Source organism: Panthera tigris, chromosome C1, assembly GCF_018350195.1.
Source record: "Panthera tigris isolate Pti1 chromosome C1, P.tigris_Pti1_mat1.1, whole genome shotgun sequence".
In the NCBI taxonomy this organism is placed as follows: domain Eukaryota; kingdom Metazoa; phylum Chordata; class Mammalia; order Carnivora; family Felidae; genus Panthera; species Panthera tigris.
Genome location: NC_056667.1, coordinates 154,006,902 through 154,021,109, shown reverse-complemented (window position 1 = coordinate 154,021,109; position 14,208 = coordinate 154,006,902). Strand labels below are relative to the sequence as shown.

The following is a 14,208-nucleotide window of genomic DNA, read 5'->3' as shown; positions in this document are numbered from 1 at the left end:
TCACATCTTGCCTTGTATTTGAGTTACTGTGTATGCATCACTTTTCTAGGAAGTTTCTTGAATGCAAGACTCATGTCTCATTTATGTTCAAATGCCTTTCATCACCTCATATGCCATAGTTGTTCACTACACAATTGCAGAGTATAATGAATGAATGAATTCTAAAAAGCACAGTGTATCAAGAGTTAAGAAAACAGCGGTTGTACTCAAAGACTATATATTAATTTTAAAACTAATTTTAAGGTAAAAGTGAATTTTATGTTAAATTGTATTTAGTCATAACCGGTGTAGTGAAAGTGACTAGGAATATAAAAAGACATCTGAAAATAATAGATTCTGGTTCACTTTCTTGAGAACACTGCCACATACAATTAAAAAGCAAGATACTTGAACTTAGGTCCCCAGTTTGGTGAAAAATATTTATTACCAGAAGCCCATTCATGAACTTATATAAAATTCAGATTAAACAACAACAGAAGACCAAGTCAATGTCTTCTAAATAACACAGGTAATTTGCCTATCAACTATAGGAGAATAAGACAAAAAGTTTAAATTTGGTCTTCTTGATTTCTAAGCAAATTTCTTAGATTGTGTTATTGTTTTGTTGTTGTTGCTGTTTATTTATTTGAGTTTTAAAATTTTTAACTACATACCAAAGCTGTGGAGAATGTCACTTGTGTAATGATTAAATAACACATTTCAAGAATATTTGGCTCATTTGTATTATTATTTTTTAAATTACTGTGGGTAGTAGCAAGCAAGTCCTTTAATTTGTGATCTTTTCTTTTAGCTGTTATTTATATTACATCTAAAACAAGAAAATTGAACTGGGTAATAGGATTTTCTAACTCTAATATTCCTTAAATATATGAGAATATGTTTTTGAAATGACTCATATTTTGGAACACTAACTAATAGCCATGACAATAACCAACAAGTATTAAAATTCTCAAGGCGTTATGGCAAAAATCAGGGATAGCTAGTTTCTATTTTGTTTGCTTAAAATACACTGATGTGAAAGAAGGAAATTATATTCTAACTAATTCCAGTGGCCACAACTTACTGTTACTGATTTGGGTGTTAAAAGGATATGAAAAAGAGAAGACATTGTATTTGAGGAGTTCTAGGCAACCCATGCTCATAAATGGCTCACTTCTTAATTTACTAAGAAGAAACAGAAGGAGTTCATTGGCCAATGTGATCTAAAGAGTTCAATTAATGTCAGTGGTACCACGTTGCTTGAGTCTGATGGCAGTGTTTCTTTAATGTGAGCCTACCACAGGCAGAGGTAAATTGCTGATATAAATGTGTGAGGGTGAAATTTCAGATTCTCAATTTCATGTTGTTTTCATTTTCTCCTACAGACTTTCATAGTGTTGAACAAAGGGAAAGCAATCTTCCGTTTCAATGCCACACCTGCTTTGTACATGCTGTCTCCTTTCAGTCCCCTAAGAAGAATATCAATTAAGATTTTAGTACACTCATATCCTTTTTAAATTGTTTACTGTTAATGGTGCTTTAAAATGTAAACTTTGCTATTTTATTCAAATGTGGATTTTAGTTCTTGTGTACCAGAAAAGACTCTGATTTTAGTGTACTGATTTCGGTATAATTTGGTGTAAGTCTCTGAGAAAATTGGGAGAATGGCAATGTTAGCATTTTAGGATAAATTACTTTATATATTACTCCCTTGTTCAAAGAGATAAACAAGTTATAAAAATCATTTAGAATTATTTTCTAGGACAAAGTTGTTAGCATTTTAACAAGTGTCATTATCAAATATTAAAAGTTCCCACTGTGGTCTTTAATCAAATTCCTTGATTCTAAGCTACTTTATTCAGCATGCTCATCATGTGCACTATTCTGACGAACTGCATATTTATGACCATGAGTAACCCTCCAGACTGGACCAAGAATGTAGAGTAAGTGGGTATAAATACATTTTAATATGGTCTCACTGTTATTTTAATCCTCTCCTTTCCCGCCAGAAGTTACCACAGCTCTAAAAATTGTGGTGTTTATCTTCCCATATTATATGGTTGCTTTTCTTTCAATTATTTTTTCCTCCTCTGTGGTATTAACCAGTTAGCAGTGGAATAGAATAATTGTTACAGTCTTTTCTAGAAGAATGAATTTATCAGATGTCCTGCCTTGTTCTTAGACATGTTATATATTTCTTATCCTTGGGTATATTTCTGATAGGAGTAATGTAGGACTTTTCCAGGCAGATCTAATACCTGTGTTCTCAGTCATTTTGAATACCTCTACTTTCTCTAAGAGTATCTAATATGGGCATTTTGAGATTTTTCTGGAAATACCTGTATTGTAGTTTATTCTAATACTTCAAGTGGATCCATAAACCAACAGCCACACTCTAATAGATGGCTTTCTTGGGTTGATCAGAAAAAAATAAAGATTTATATTGGTTCTATTCTTCTCATATTTAATATGCCATTGGGTTATTTGTCTAGGTACACTTTTACTGGAATATATACTTTTGAATCACTTGTAAAAATCCTTGCAAGAGGCTTCTGTGTAGGAGAATTCACTTTCCTTCGTGACCCATGGAACTGGCTTGATTTTGTCGTCATTGTTTTTGCGTAAGTACATTTAGTTTTTTTGAAATGGCAAACTCATGAAAATGACAGAGAGCACAGTATTCCAGTGAAAGTAAGCCTTTGGGGTCTTACTTTTCCTGCAGGTAATGGTTGCATTTAAAGGATACTGAATGAAAGGTAGTCATTCATTTGATAGGCAAATGATTAATTTTTGAGAAAGAGCATTTCCCATTCAAAAGTGTATGACATCATTAAGATTGATCATCTTCTTCATGCTCAGCACTTGGATGGATAGTATATGCAGTGCAAGTGAGTTCATACTTTGAAAACTGATAAAACCTGTAAGAATCACAGAAAAATCTGAAGCCTTAATTATAAAGTACTGTGCTCTTTTTATTAACCTATACTATGAAACTATTATACTATATTAAAATACAGAAGTAAAATTTTTATAAGGGCTGTCACTGCATACTAACCCTAACTTTAGTGCATTGTGTATATATTATGTATGCCGTCACAGTTTATTTTTAAGAGGAAAATATTACATTAAAATATAATTTTAATTTATTTATACTGCTGCTCTTTCCCCAAATATATTTGCCAGAAGCACAGTTGTTTTTTGCTTTTTTTTTTTGAGTCTCCAAACCTAGATACAATGTTTTTCCCTCTATCATCTTGAATTTTAAAACTAATGCGGGTTCACTGAAGGAATTTAGATAATGCAGAAGGGTCTTAAGATTTCTAGTTTCCCATTCCCTTGCCCCCACCCCCACCTCCTTGTCTATCAGGCTCCCTTCTTTTATGGTCACCTGACTGCTGTAGGTGCACCCGCTGACAAGAGTCAGCATTGACATCAAGCCAAAAGAAGGCTGCCTTTTCTCAGGGCTCTCATTTTTTATTGAGATATAGTTTATATGCCATAAAATTTACCCTTTTAAAGTATAAAATTCATTGTTGCTTTTTTAGTATGTTCACAACATTGTACAACTGTCACTGATTTCTAATTCCAGAATATTTCCATCACCCCCAGAAGAAATCATTTCTATTCCCTTCTCTCCCTAGTCCTTGGAAACTAGGAAACTACTCATCTGTTTTTTGAGTCTATGGATTTGCCTATTCTAGACATTTCATATGAATGGAATTGTACAATTTGTGGCCTTTTGTGTCTGGCTTCTTTCAGTTAGCCTACAGTTTTCAAAATTTGCTGCTGACATTTTATAGGATATTAAATATCTATATTACCATAATGTTGAGGTCTAATGATTGAAGCATTTGATTGTTTATTTAGATATTTAAAGTATTTGAAGCCATTTTAATAATATATTTGTATTTTACTCACATAAAAGGGATTGAATCAAATCTAATCAAATTAAATCAGTTGTGTTAGGGGAAAAAAAAAAGACTTGCAGAACAATCCATTTAAATAAGCATTTCCAAATGTAGGCAATACCTTGACTTAAAGGCACGGGTAAGTATCATAGATTCTATCTAAATTCTGAATAACTCTGATTTAATTCTACAGGTATTTAACAGAATTTGTAAACCTAGGCAATGTTTCAGCTCTTCGAACTTTCAGAGTGTTGAGAGCTTTGAAAACTATTTCTGTAATTCCAGGTAAGGAGTGATTGGTGTGGAGCGTTAGGCCACTCATAACTCCAACTATTTGGGAGTTGTTCTTTGTTTGTTTGTGTGTGTGTTGTCACTGTGTTGTGTGTGAACTCCCTATTACAGATATGTGACAGAGTTTGTGGACCTGGGCAATGTCTCAGCGCTGAGAACATTCAGAGTTCTCCGAGCACTGAAAACAATTTCAGTCATTCCAGGTGAGAGTGGGGTTAAACACCAGGGCTGACTTTGATCTTTTGGAGCCAAGACAAGAATGACTTTCTCTTACACAGTTCTAATTAAATTTGATTTCTTATGTTTTTCATAATCATTATTAAAAGTCAGCCTTTGAGTTTAATCAATTGCATGGATCTTAGAGGATGAAGATGGCCATTTGGCTCACATCTCAACTTGAAATTTTCCCTCCTGAATAACAGCTCATTTTCCATTTTGTTCAGCCAGGAATGAAAATTTCAATTTGTTCTGATTGCTTTTCATACAGTTAGGAAAAGAGATTTTAAATATCAGCATGGGGGTATTGCATGACATGTTTTTTAGCTTTCCACAACAAACCATTTCTTAACTGAATATTAGCAACGTGTCACTATATGCTGCAATTCAGCCCCTTTCTTTTAATGTCATTATAGAGAGATGGTTTGTTTGACAAGCATTTACTAAATTAGCACTTTGAAAAATTATTTTTACCGGTGAATATGGATATGGCTTGAGCAACCAAATTATTCATTTTGACAATGTGGTTACTCTTTGGGCTATTTTACAATTTTTATCATTTGCTGTGATATATAGAAGCAAAATATATATAAACAGTAAATCTACCCTTTTGAGCTACTAGGCTTTTTTTGAACTAGGCTCTTTAAGGTCCTTGATTTGATGTAATGCATGAATTTCTAGAAAAGCTCATGTTTTGTTTTTATTTCTCATTCAGAGGCTTTATTTTATTATGAACACTTTTCTCCCCCCTGCATTCAGGCCTGAAGACCATTGTGGGAGCTCTGATCCAGTCTGTGAAGAAGCTCTCTGACGTCATGATTCTGACCGTGTTCTGTCTGAGCGTGTTTGCACTGATTGGGCTGCAGCTGTTCATGGGCAACCTGAAGCATAAATGTCTGCGGGATCCGCTGGAAAATAATGAAACATTAGCAAGCATCCTGGATACCCTTGAAGAAGAAGACTATAAAAGTAAGATTGTCCCTGCAGTTGTTAACAGGTTGAAATAAGACTGTTCTCTTTCAGGGATGCCTGGGCGTATCAGTCGGTTAAGCGTCTGACTTCAGCTGAGGTCATGATCTCAAAGTTTAGTTCATCAGAACTAGTTCTGTACAAACCATATGAGTTGGTCTGTGCACACAGTCTCAAAGTCTGCTTAATTCATGAGTATATTTTAGAATATTTTACAAAAAAGCCCAAATTGCATGTTTTCTGAACAGTTGTCCTCTAACACAGCTCCTCTTGCTGGAGCTATTGATGAATTTGGGTGAGAATGAGACCAAGCAAGTTTGTGCTTTCTGTCTAATACCTGCAGTGTGTATGTCTGATATTGCCCATATGAACCCATAAACCTTACTGGATAATTGGATCCAGAGGTGGGGGATTTGGGGAGGAAATCAAGACACCTTCCAAGTGTATGTACCTTTGACAGAATGAGATCAGAGAGTAAAGGTCAACATTCTCCTTGGATTATGAAGAGTACACATCATTTTTTTTCTTTACTAAATGTGTATTCTCCCACTCACTGGGGAAGATAAAAGCAAATAAAACCTAGCTAATATAGTAAAAGGATGTAAATAAAGAAAACAGAAAAAATCATTGAAGCCTAAAATGAAAAAAAAATGAAGGTTTTGAAGTAAAATATTTAATGTATAATTCTTTACTACCAATGTTTGGTGAGGAATTTAGCATGTTTTCCCTTCCTTTTTATTTTTACTTATTTTTTTCAGTTTCTGATTTTGATTAATATGATCTTAAATGTTATTTTCAATTTCCAAAGAATCTCTAAGTTATATACCATAAAAGTAACATATCTTATGGATAATTGTTGACATGTACAATTAACAATCAGTTTACAACACTTACTTAAACTTAACTGCTTTTTCCTCGGATCACTACCAGTTCTTTTATTTTGAATCGTGGTCCTATTTTTGAGTTCGTAATCTGAATGACTTTTTTAACCTCTGGCATTACTTCAAGCAATATTTTTCAAAATGAGTAGGAAGAGCCTTGAATTTTGCAGTGTATCTTCATATTGCATTTATTACAAATGAGTGAAATAACATCTTAGTGAACAATGGAATTTTACACCAAAACCTTCTCCCTTAATTCTATACATTATTCTTTATTTTCTTCTGAAATAGAGTTTTAGGGAGAAAATGTTTGTGTCCAGTCTGAATTTGGTTTCCTCACTTGTTCTCTGTGTCATAGAAGCCAGGTCTCACTGCAGTATTTATTTGGATATTTATGTAACAGCATGTGTTTATTAAGTGCCCCCTAAGCTAAGCATTGTGCAACTTTCTGGCACAGAAATAAGCTCTCCTTTCACAGAGCTTATATTCTAGTGGGAATGAAAAACTAAAGGAAGGCAACAGACAAATAAAAAATATTGCACGTTATAATAAAAGCAATGCAAAGCAAATAAATCTCAGGGGCTGAGATACCAACTAAATGAGAAGACCTTTCTGAGGAGATGGCATTTAAGTTACCAAAGTGAAGATCTAAAGGACAATGAGAAGCCATATAATAGTGTAAGTTTTGGTGAGAGTGTGTGTATGGGAGCTACTACTTGAGTTAGAAAGAATAGCATGTAGGAAGGTCCTGAAACAAGAAAGAGTATTATGTGTTTAAAGAATGGAAGAGCATCAGTATGGTTAGATTTTAGCAAAATGGGGATAGAATAGCAACAGATAGAGTGAGAGAAAAAGGCAGGGGTCAAAGCACGAAGGATGTTTTAGCCCATTGGAAAGGGGTTTGGTTTCATTTTAAATGCAGTGGTTTCAATCATTTTGTTTGCCATCTGGAGTAGAGATTAGGCAAACGGGGGGGTGGTAGTCTAGAATAAGGAAAACCATTTAGGATGTTTCTGTCATTCTGAAAGAGAAGATTGTGGCTCCATCTAGAGTGGAGGTGGGCAGTGAAGAGAAAAGGGTTATGTCAAGATAAAATCTATAGAACTTGCTGATGGATTAGAGAAGAGAAGAGGGCTTGAGGATATCTTCTAGGCTTGTGGCTACAGTAACTTTTGATGGGTGGCAATGGGAAATGAAGGAAGTGTAGGCAGGATTGTAGATGCAAGTCGTTACTAACCAGTTAAAGTTGGGATGACACTGATACATGCAAGTGTAGAAAAAAGTAGACAATAGGGATTTAAGCATGGAGATCAGAGGAACTTCCTGCTTTGGAGATAAATACACTTTGAAATAATCAGCAAACAGAAAGGATACATACATGCATACACACATCCTTCTGAAAAACTCTGATGTCTATAAGCAGGTTAAGAAAGGGAAACTGGATTTTTCATGCAAATTTGGTGAACTCCAAAACCCTAATATCTGGAAAGCAGGCAGAGAAGAAGACCCAGACAGGACACAGAGAAGGAGCAGCCAATAAAGTAAGAAGAAAACAAAGATGTGAACAGTGAAGCCAAGAGAAGAAAGTTTGAGGAGAAGGGAGTACTTGTGTTGAATGATGCTGCAAGATCAAGGATTAAGAATGATGGAGATAAAAGAATATGCATTAGCTTGAACAACATGGAAACTGTCAGAGACTTTCATGAGAAAATTTTAGTGGAGTGGTAAGAACAGAAGGTTGGACTTAAGGTGGTGAGAGGGGTAAATAAAATGTCAGAAAGAAGAGACGACAATATGTGTGGACAGTTTTCCCAAGAAATTTGGCTGTAATGGAAAGCAGAATAATGGAGGAGATGTCTGGTACTTTTTTAATGGCATATTTTGATAAGGATGCTCTTCTAGTGGTAGAAATGAGTGAGTAGTAAAATATAGATGAATAATTCAGGAGAGAAGGGGAGAAGTCAAGTTCTGGAGAAAGTGAAAGAGCAAAGAGAAGAGATATCTCTACCACTGAAGCAAGAGGAAAGGTGGAGGGGCAGGCTGCAGACTTATCAGAAGAGGATTAAGTCAAACCCAGTAGCTTTCATTTCCTCAGAAAGGTGTGAAATGGGACCATTGGCTGGGAATGCAAATGAGAAAGAGGAAATTCTACAGAAGTTTTGAGGAGCATGCACTATATGGTCATCCTAAGGAATGGGACATGGAGTCTATTTTGAGTTGCAATTTGATACCAGAGATCATTTACTTAAAATGCAATCATTCGGGGCGCCTGGGTGGCTCAGTCGGTTGGGCGTCCGACTTCGGCTCAGGTCATGATCTCATGGTCTGTGGGTTCAGGCCCCACGTCGGACTCTGTGCTGACAGCTCAGAGCCTGGAGCCTGCTTCCGATTCTGTGTCTCCCTCTCTCTCTGACCCTCCCCCATTCATGCTCTGTCTCTCTCTGTCTCAAAAATAAATAAACGTTAAAAAAATTTTAAAAAAATGCAATCATTCACTTGGGTGTGAGAGTTTCCCCAATAACATTCAGCCACTTGGGGCAAGTATGCAGAAGGTAGACATTAGAGTATGAGTCGGGGTAAGGTTCTGCCAGGTTAGTGTGATAGACTGATAGAAATACTTAGAAGTTGAGGAAATTGTAAGAGAATGATATAATGAGTGTCTGTGGATTCAAAACTGGACAAGGAAAGAAGTGAACCCAAGAGCTGGTTGACAGGTTTTGAGAAAGTGGTGAGGTAAATGAATTGGAATTCTCGAAGAGATAAAAGAATTGCCATGGTAACGGCAGCCTACATAGAAAGCCTGAACATATTCTGGAAGTGTTTTCTGGGTCCTACAGCGAAGCCCCTTTGGAGGTGCTTTTAAAATTTGTTATCAAATAAAGAAAGCCACTGTATAACTTCATGTTTCAAAACATACAATCTATAGATTTCCTTTGATGCCAAGCATTGTCTACTTTCATGCTCCTCAATCTTCCTTCTTGCTGCTACAGGTGAAGGAAAGGTTCGTGTGCACAGCTGGAAGCCAAATTTTCAGTAGCTATCGTACGTGAATGTTGGGATAAAGAAACCTCTATTTTCTGAATGTTTGACATTTCTAGAAAAGTTCCTGGAAAAGCCACAGTGTTGGTCTGCACTTCTACCAGGGCTTTTCCTGTCTTCATCTGTGGTGCTTTCCTTGTGGGGACTTCCCAGAGTTCAGTCTCCCAGAAGGCAGTGTGTCACTTGCACGCAATCTGCCTCTACCTGATCCCCAGCACTAGCTTTCTCAGAGTTAACTTACTATTGCCTCTTGGTTGAGGAAAAAACTCTTGAATCCAAAAGCCCAAGTCATACATGGTTGCTACAAGCTGTCTTTCTGAACCAGGTTGGATAAAACTAATCATAGAATGTTTAGGTCACCAGTATGTTTTACCATTCTGTACCAATCTGCTTTTGACTGAATATTGGTTCCAGATTTTAGGTGTGTGAATTTTGCAACTTTCTATTTCCTTTTATCCCCATGTGACTTTTACTGTGAGGTTGAGGCTTATCTATTACTATCCACAATCTTTGTTATTGTACTGCATTATATTTAACAACTTTATTGAGATAATTCACATACCATAAAAATCCCCCTTTTTAAAGTATACACTTCAGTGTTTCATAGTATATTCACAGAGTTGTGCAAACACCAGCACTAATTTTAGAATAATTTTATCTCCCTCAAAAGTAACCCTGTACTCAGAGTACCTGAGTGGCTCAGTCGGTTAAGTGTTCAACTCTTGATTTCGGCTCAGGTCATGATCTCATGGTTTGTGGAATCAAAGCCTGCATTGGGCTCTGCGCTGACAGTCCCCAGAGTCTGCTTGGTATTCTCTCTCTCCCTCTCTCTGCCCCTCCCCTGCTCCTGCTCTCTCTCTCAAAATAAATAAACATTAAAAAAAAAAAAAGAAGAAGAAACCCTGTACTCACTGGCGATCACTGTCCATTCCCTCGTCCCGCAAACCCCTGACAATCACTAATCTACTTTCTGTCTCTATGGATTTACCTATTCTGAGCATTTTATATACATGAAATCGTACAATATGTGGCCTTTGTGTCTGGCTTCTTTCACTTAGCATGTTTTCAGGTTTCATCCCTGTGGCAGTAATTCATTTCTTTTTATTGCTAAATAATACTCCCTTGTATATATATACTAAATTTTGTTTAAGCATTCATTAATTGAGGAATGTCTTTGTTGTTTCCACTTTGGGGCTATTGTGAATAGTGCTGCTGTGAATATTCATGTGTAAGTTTTACTGTGGACGTATGTTTTTATTTCTCTCTGCATTACGTTTTCCCTTTACGTGTTAACCTTAAATTCTCTTGAGGCTAATTATTCCAATAATGTAATGTCTGTTTTTGTGTAGGGATTATTTTAAAGTGTTCTGTAAGGCCAACGTGAACTACTGCCATTGCTTTACCTTTCATCATTCTTGTACTGACATTCTTGTACTGACTTCATCATTCTGTTCGCCCTGCCCTGGGACAGGCAACTCTAGAGCCTGTTCTTTTTCTTTTTAAAAAAAACTTTATTCTGAGAGAGAGAAGGAGAGACAGCGAGCACAAGCAGGGGAGGGGCAGAGAGAGAGGGAGATAGAGAATCCCACGCAGGCTCCATGCCGTCAGCTCAGTGCCTGATGTGGGGCTCAAACCCACAAACCCTGAGATCATGACCTGACCCAAAACCAAGCGTAGGCCACTTAACCAACTGAACCACCCACTAGATCCCATTCTTATAAACACTCCTCAGTGACTGGTAAGCGTGAGCCAGCCTTACTTTAAAGGATAGTTCTAAAGTAATCCTTCCATAGTCAAAATGTCTTGGAAGCTTATGTACAAAAAACTCCATCTTAATCTTCTCCATCCCCCTTCTGCCATGCCCACCCTACCTGAGCCACAAGAGTTTTTTCAAAAAAGTTGTTCATGTACATTCTCCCCTAAATTTTCACTTCAAACTAAGAGGCATTATTGTTTTTTGTGTGTCTTCTAAAATTTTTATTTTCTACATAAGACAAAGTAATGTGGGAGTCAGTCGATTAATCTTAACTGGAATTGTGTAATAGTTTAATAATGATCACTGCTGTTCTTTGAGCAACTGTGTGGATAGAATGTGAGGACCACTGTATTAAACACTTTACATGCAATATCCTATGTATGCTATTCAATATCTCTACAAAGCAGGCATAGTGGCTAACCATTAAAGTGGTAAGATAGTTCACCTACATAGGAAGGGGTTGAAGCAACATTCAAATCCAAGTATGTCTAGCTTCAAAGTCTTTCTTCCACTATCACTCCAGAAGCCTCCTAACAATTACATCTTTATTCCTTTGATTGGAGCCAAATAGGAAGCTGACCCTTATTAAAAAGAATAGATATTTTTTAATTCTTCATACCTTTACTGTGCATGGCTGGATTGCTTCCTGTCTTAAGAATAAGCTTTGATAGGGGTGCTTTGAGTGGCTCAGTCAGTTAAGCGTCCGACTTAGGCTCAGGTCATGATCTCACAGTCTGTGAGTTCAAGCCCCGCATCGGGCTCTGCGCTGACAGCTCAGAGCCTGGAGCCTGATTCTATGCCACCCCCCCTTCTCTCTCTACCCCTCCCCCACTCACACTCTATCTTGCTCTTCTCTTGAAAATAAATAAATGTGAAAAAATTTTTAAAAAAAGAATAAGCTTTGACAGTAAATGAAGAAAGAGATTATAACATCCCTTATGCCTGAAAATGGACACAAAACATACCATGAGGGGGAAATGTGCATTCAGTTCACTGCCATATCCTCAATATCTGGAAATTAGTAAGTCCTGCATAATTGTTAAGTGGTGAATAAATGAGAGACTTTCAAAAGACAGGTTGTGTCCATTTATAGTATTGCCTTGCTGACTCCACCACTTCTGGAATACTTTGGGGCTCAGTTGGGGGCTCCCTTCCTTCTCTTTTCTTCCCTTCTCTTTTCCAGCTACACTTTCTCTTTGGGTTAACTCCTCAGCTCCCATGGCTTTGAAAACTATCTACCTGATGGTGACTCCTATCACATTCTTGTGTCCTCTCTCCCACCACACACTCCATCAGCAAATCCTGTCCACTCTGTTTTCACCGCTTTCTCTCCATATCCACAGCTGCCCTTTGAATTTTAGCCACATTGCCTCTCCCTGTAGTCTCTTAACTCCTATCTCTGCTTCCACACCTGCTCTCTTTTTATCTACACTCCATAAAACAACCATTGTGACATTTTAAAATGTTGATTATTATCTCATATTGCTACCTCATATTGCTACCTCTATTACTTCTAATCATACTTAAAATCCAAACTTCTTTTGATAACATACAAAGGCATTTGACCCCTGCCTTACTTCTGCCACATGGTTCTCTCCACTCACTAGCCTGTAGCCAGGCTGGCCATCTTGTCGTTTCTTCCATTCACTTCTGCCTCAGGCCCTTTGCTCCTGGTTTTCACCCTGCCAAAATATCTCTTCACCAGGGTCTTTGGATGACTGGCTTTTTTGCAGCATTTAGGTCCCAGTTCAAATGTCATATCTTTAGAAAGGTCTGCCCTGACCACATTTTATCACATTGTCTTATTTCCTTTAGGGCATTTATCACTATCTAAAAATACTTTGTATATTTATGTATTTACTTGTCTTTCTCCATCCCCAATTTCCATGCTTACCTACATGTAAAGAAAGATCCATAAAAATAATGATCTTGTTTGTCATGTTTTTATTATTTTATTCATTGCCTGACCCATAAGAAGTTATCAATAAATATTTGAGAGAATATACAAGAATATAATAAATAAACAAATGAATGCACATTGCCTAGGACTGGGCCTGAATATGTGCAAGTAAGTCTATACTAATTAATTTAACTTCTGTATCACTCTTAAAGCTTACATTCTCTAATGTTATATTCTTCAATTTCTTCATAAACAGAATATTTTTATTACTTGGAGGGATCCAAAGATGCTCTCCTTTGTGGTACAAGCACAGATTCAGGGTAAGTAATATTTGTTTTGTGTTTAGTCTAAAGGCTACAAAATAAAAGGAAAAACATAATCAATAAGTTTTTTTTATGAGAAACTTTAAAACATTTATAGTTAATGCATACATCTGAAAGCAAAACTTGGAGGTAGTGCTTGAATTGAAACAAGATACAAGTTATATATATATGTATGTGTAGACATGTATGTGTGTGTGTGTGTGTGTGTGTGTATATATATATATATATATATATATATATATATATATATATATGAAAGTAGAAAAATTACTTCCGGAAAATTGGCTGGATAATTTTCAAGTCTTTCTTCTTTCTGGAAAAAAGAGTGATAGAATCAACTTTCTTTCTTCCCAAATTCTACTCATTTTCCAATCAAGAATGATTCATAGATGACTGAATGCAGGGACACTTTGGCCACTCTAAACAAAGGAACCCATGGACTTGGGTAAAGATATTTTAAGAATCTCCCATCTCTACAAACTACCTATCTTGCAGTTTTTCCTATATACCAAGTTCATCTCTGTTCTTGTTCTTCCCCGCCCAGATATTTGTTCACCAGGCTCTGTGTTCACTGGGAACATTAAAAATAAACAAATAAGGTTGCTGCTCTGCAAGACAGTTCAGACCACTGTTCAATGGCATCACCATGCAAGTCTACCAATTTATTTTATTTTATTGTTATTTTTTTTGAAGAAGTTAGAAGTTTATTGAATACACCGCAAGGGAGCAGTGGGCAGAACAGTAGAGACTGCCCAGTCCACCGATTTTAGAATGAAAAATATAAAACTACAAATCTTTATGAACTTACATAATTGCTCTATTTTGGCTATTTTTTTTTAATTCAAATTCACTCCAAGAATAATTTGGAGGAACCGAGTTTTGGTGGAGGCCTATATATCAATATTTCTGATGCAAGAACTATTACTTGGTGCCAGATGGAATTTCC

The 14,208-nt window shown here is 36.4% G+C and overlaps 1 protein-coding gene across 6 annotated transcripts in view; it reads left to right on the top strand.

Annotated features, from left to right (window-relative positions):
• The window catches only part of SCN9A (sodium voltage-gated channel alpha subunit 9), a 99,691-nt gene that overhangs the window by 6,002 nt on the left and 79,481 nt on the right, over positions 1 to 14,208 (top strand). For 3 of the 6 annotated variants that reach the window (XM_042994622.1, XM_042994621.1, XM_042994620.1), the window contains exons 2-8: positions 1,365 to 1,483; positions 1,833 to 1,922; positions 2,472 to 2,600; positions 4,290 to 4,381; positions 5,154 to 5,363; positions 7,452 to 7,469; positions 13,196 to 13,259. In XM_042994622.1, coding sequence (XP_042850556.1) covers positions 1,365 to 1,483; positions 1,833 to 1,922; positions 2,472 to 2,600; positions 4,290 to 4,381; positions 5,154 to 5,363; positions 7,452 to 7,469; positions 13,196 to 13,259 — 722 coding nt within the window. Of the gene's footprint in view, positions 1 to 1,364; positions 1,484 to 1,832; positions 1,923 to 2,471; positions 2,601 to 4,080; positions 4,173 to 4,289; positions 4,382 to 5,153; positions 5,364 to 7,451; positions 7,470 to 13,195; positions 13,260 to 14,208 lie in introns of all 6 variants that reach the window. The other 3 variants (XM_007074622.2, XM_042994619.1, XM_007074623.2) reach the window with 2 other exon arrangements.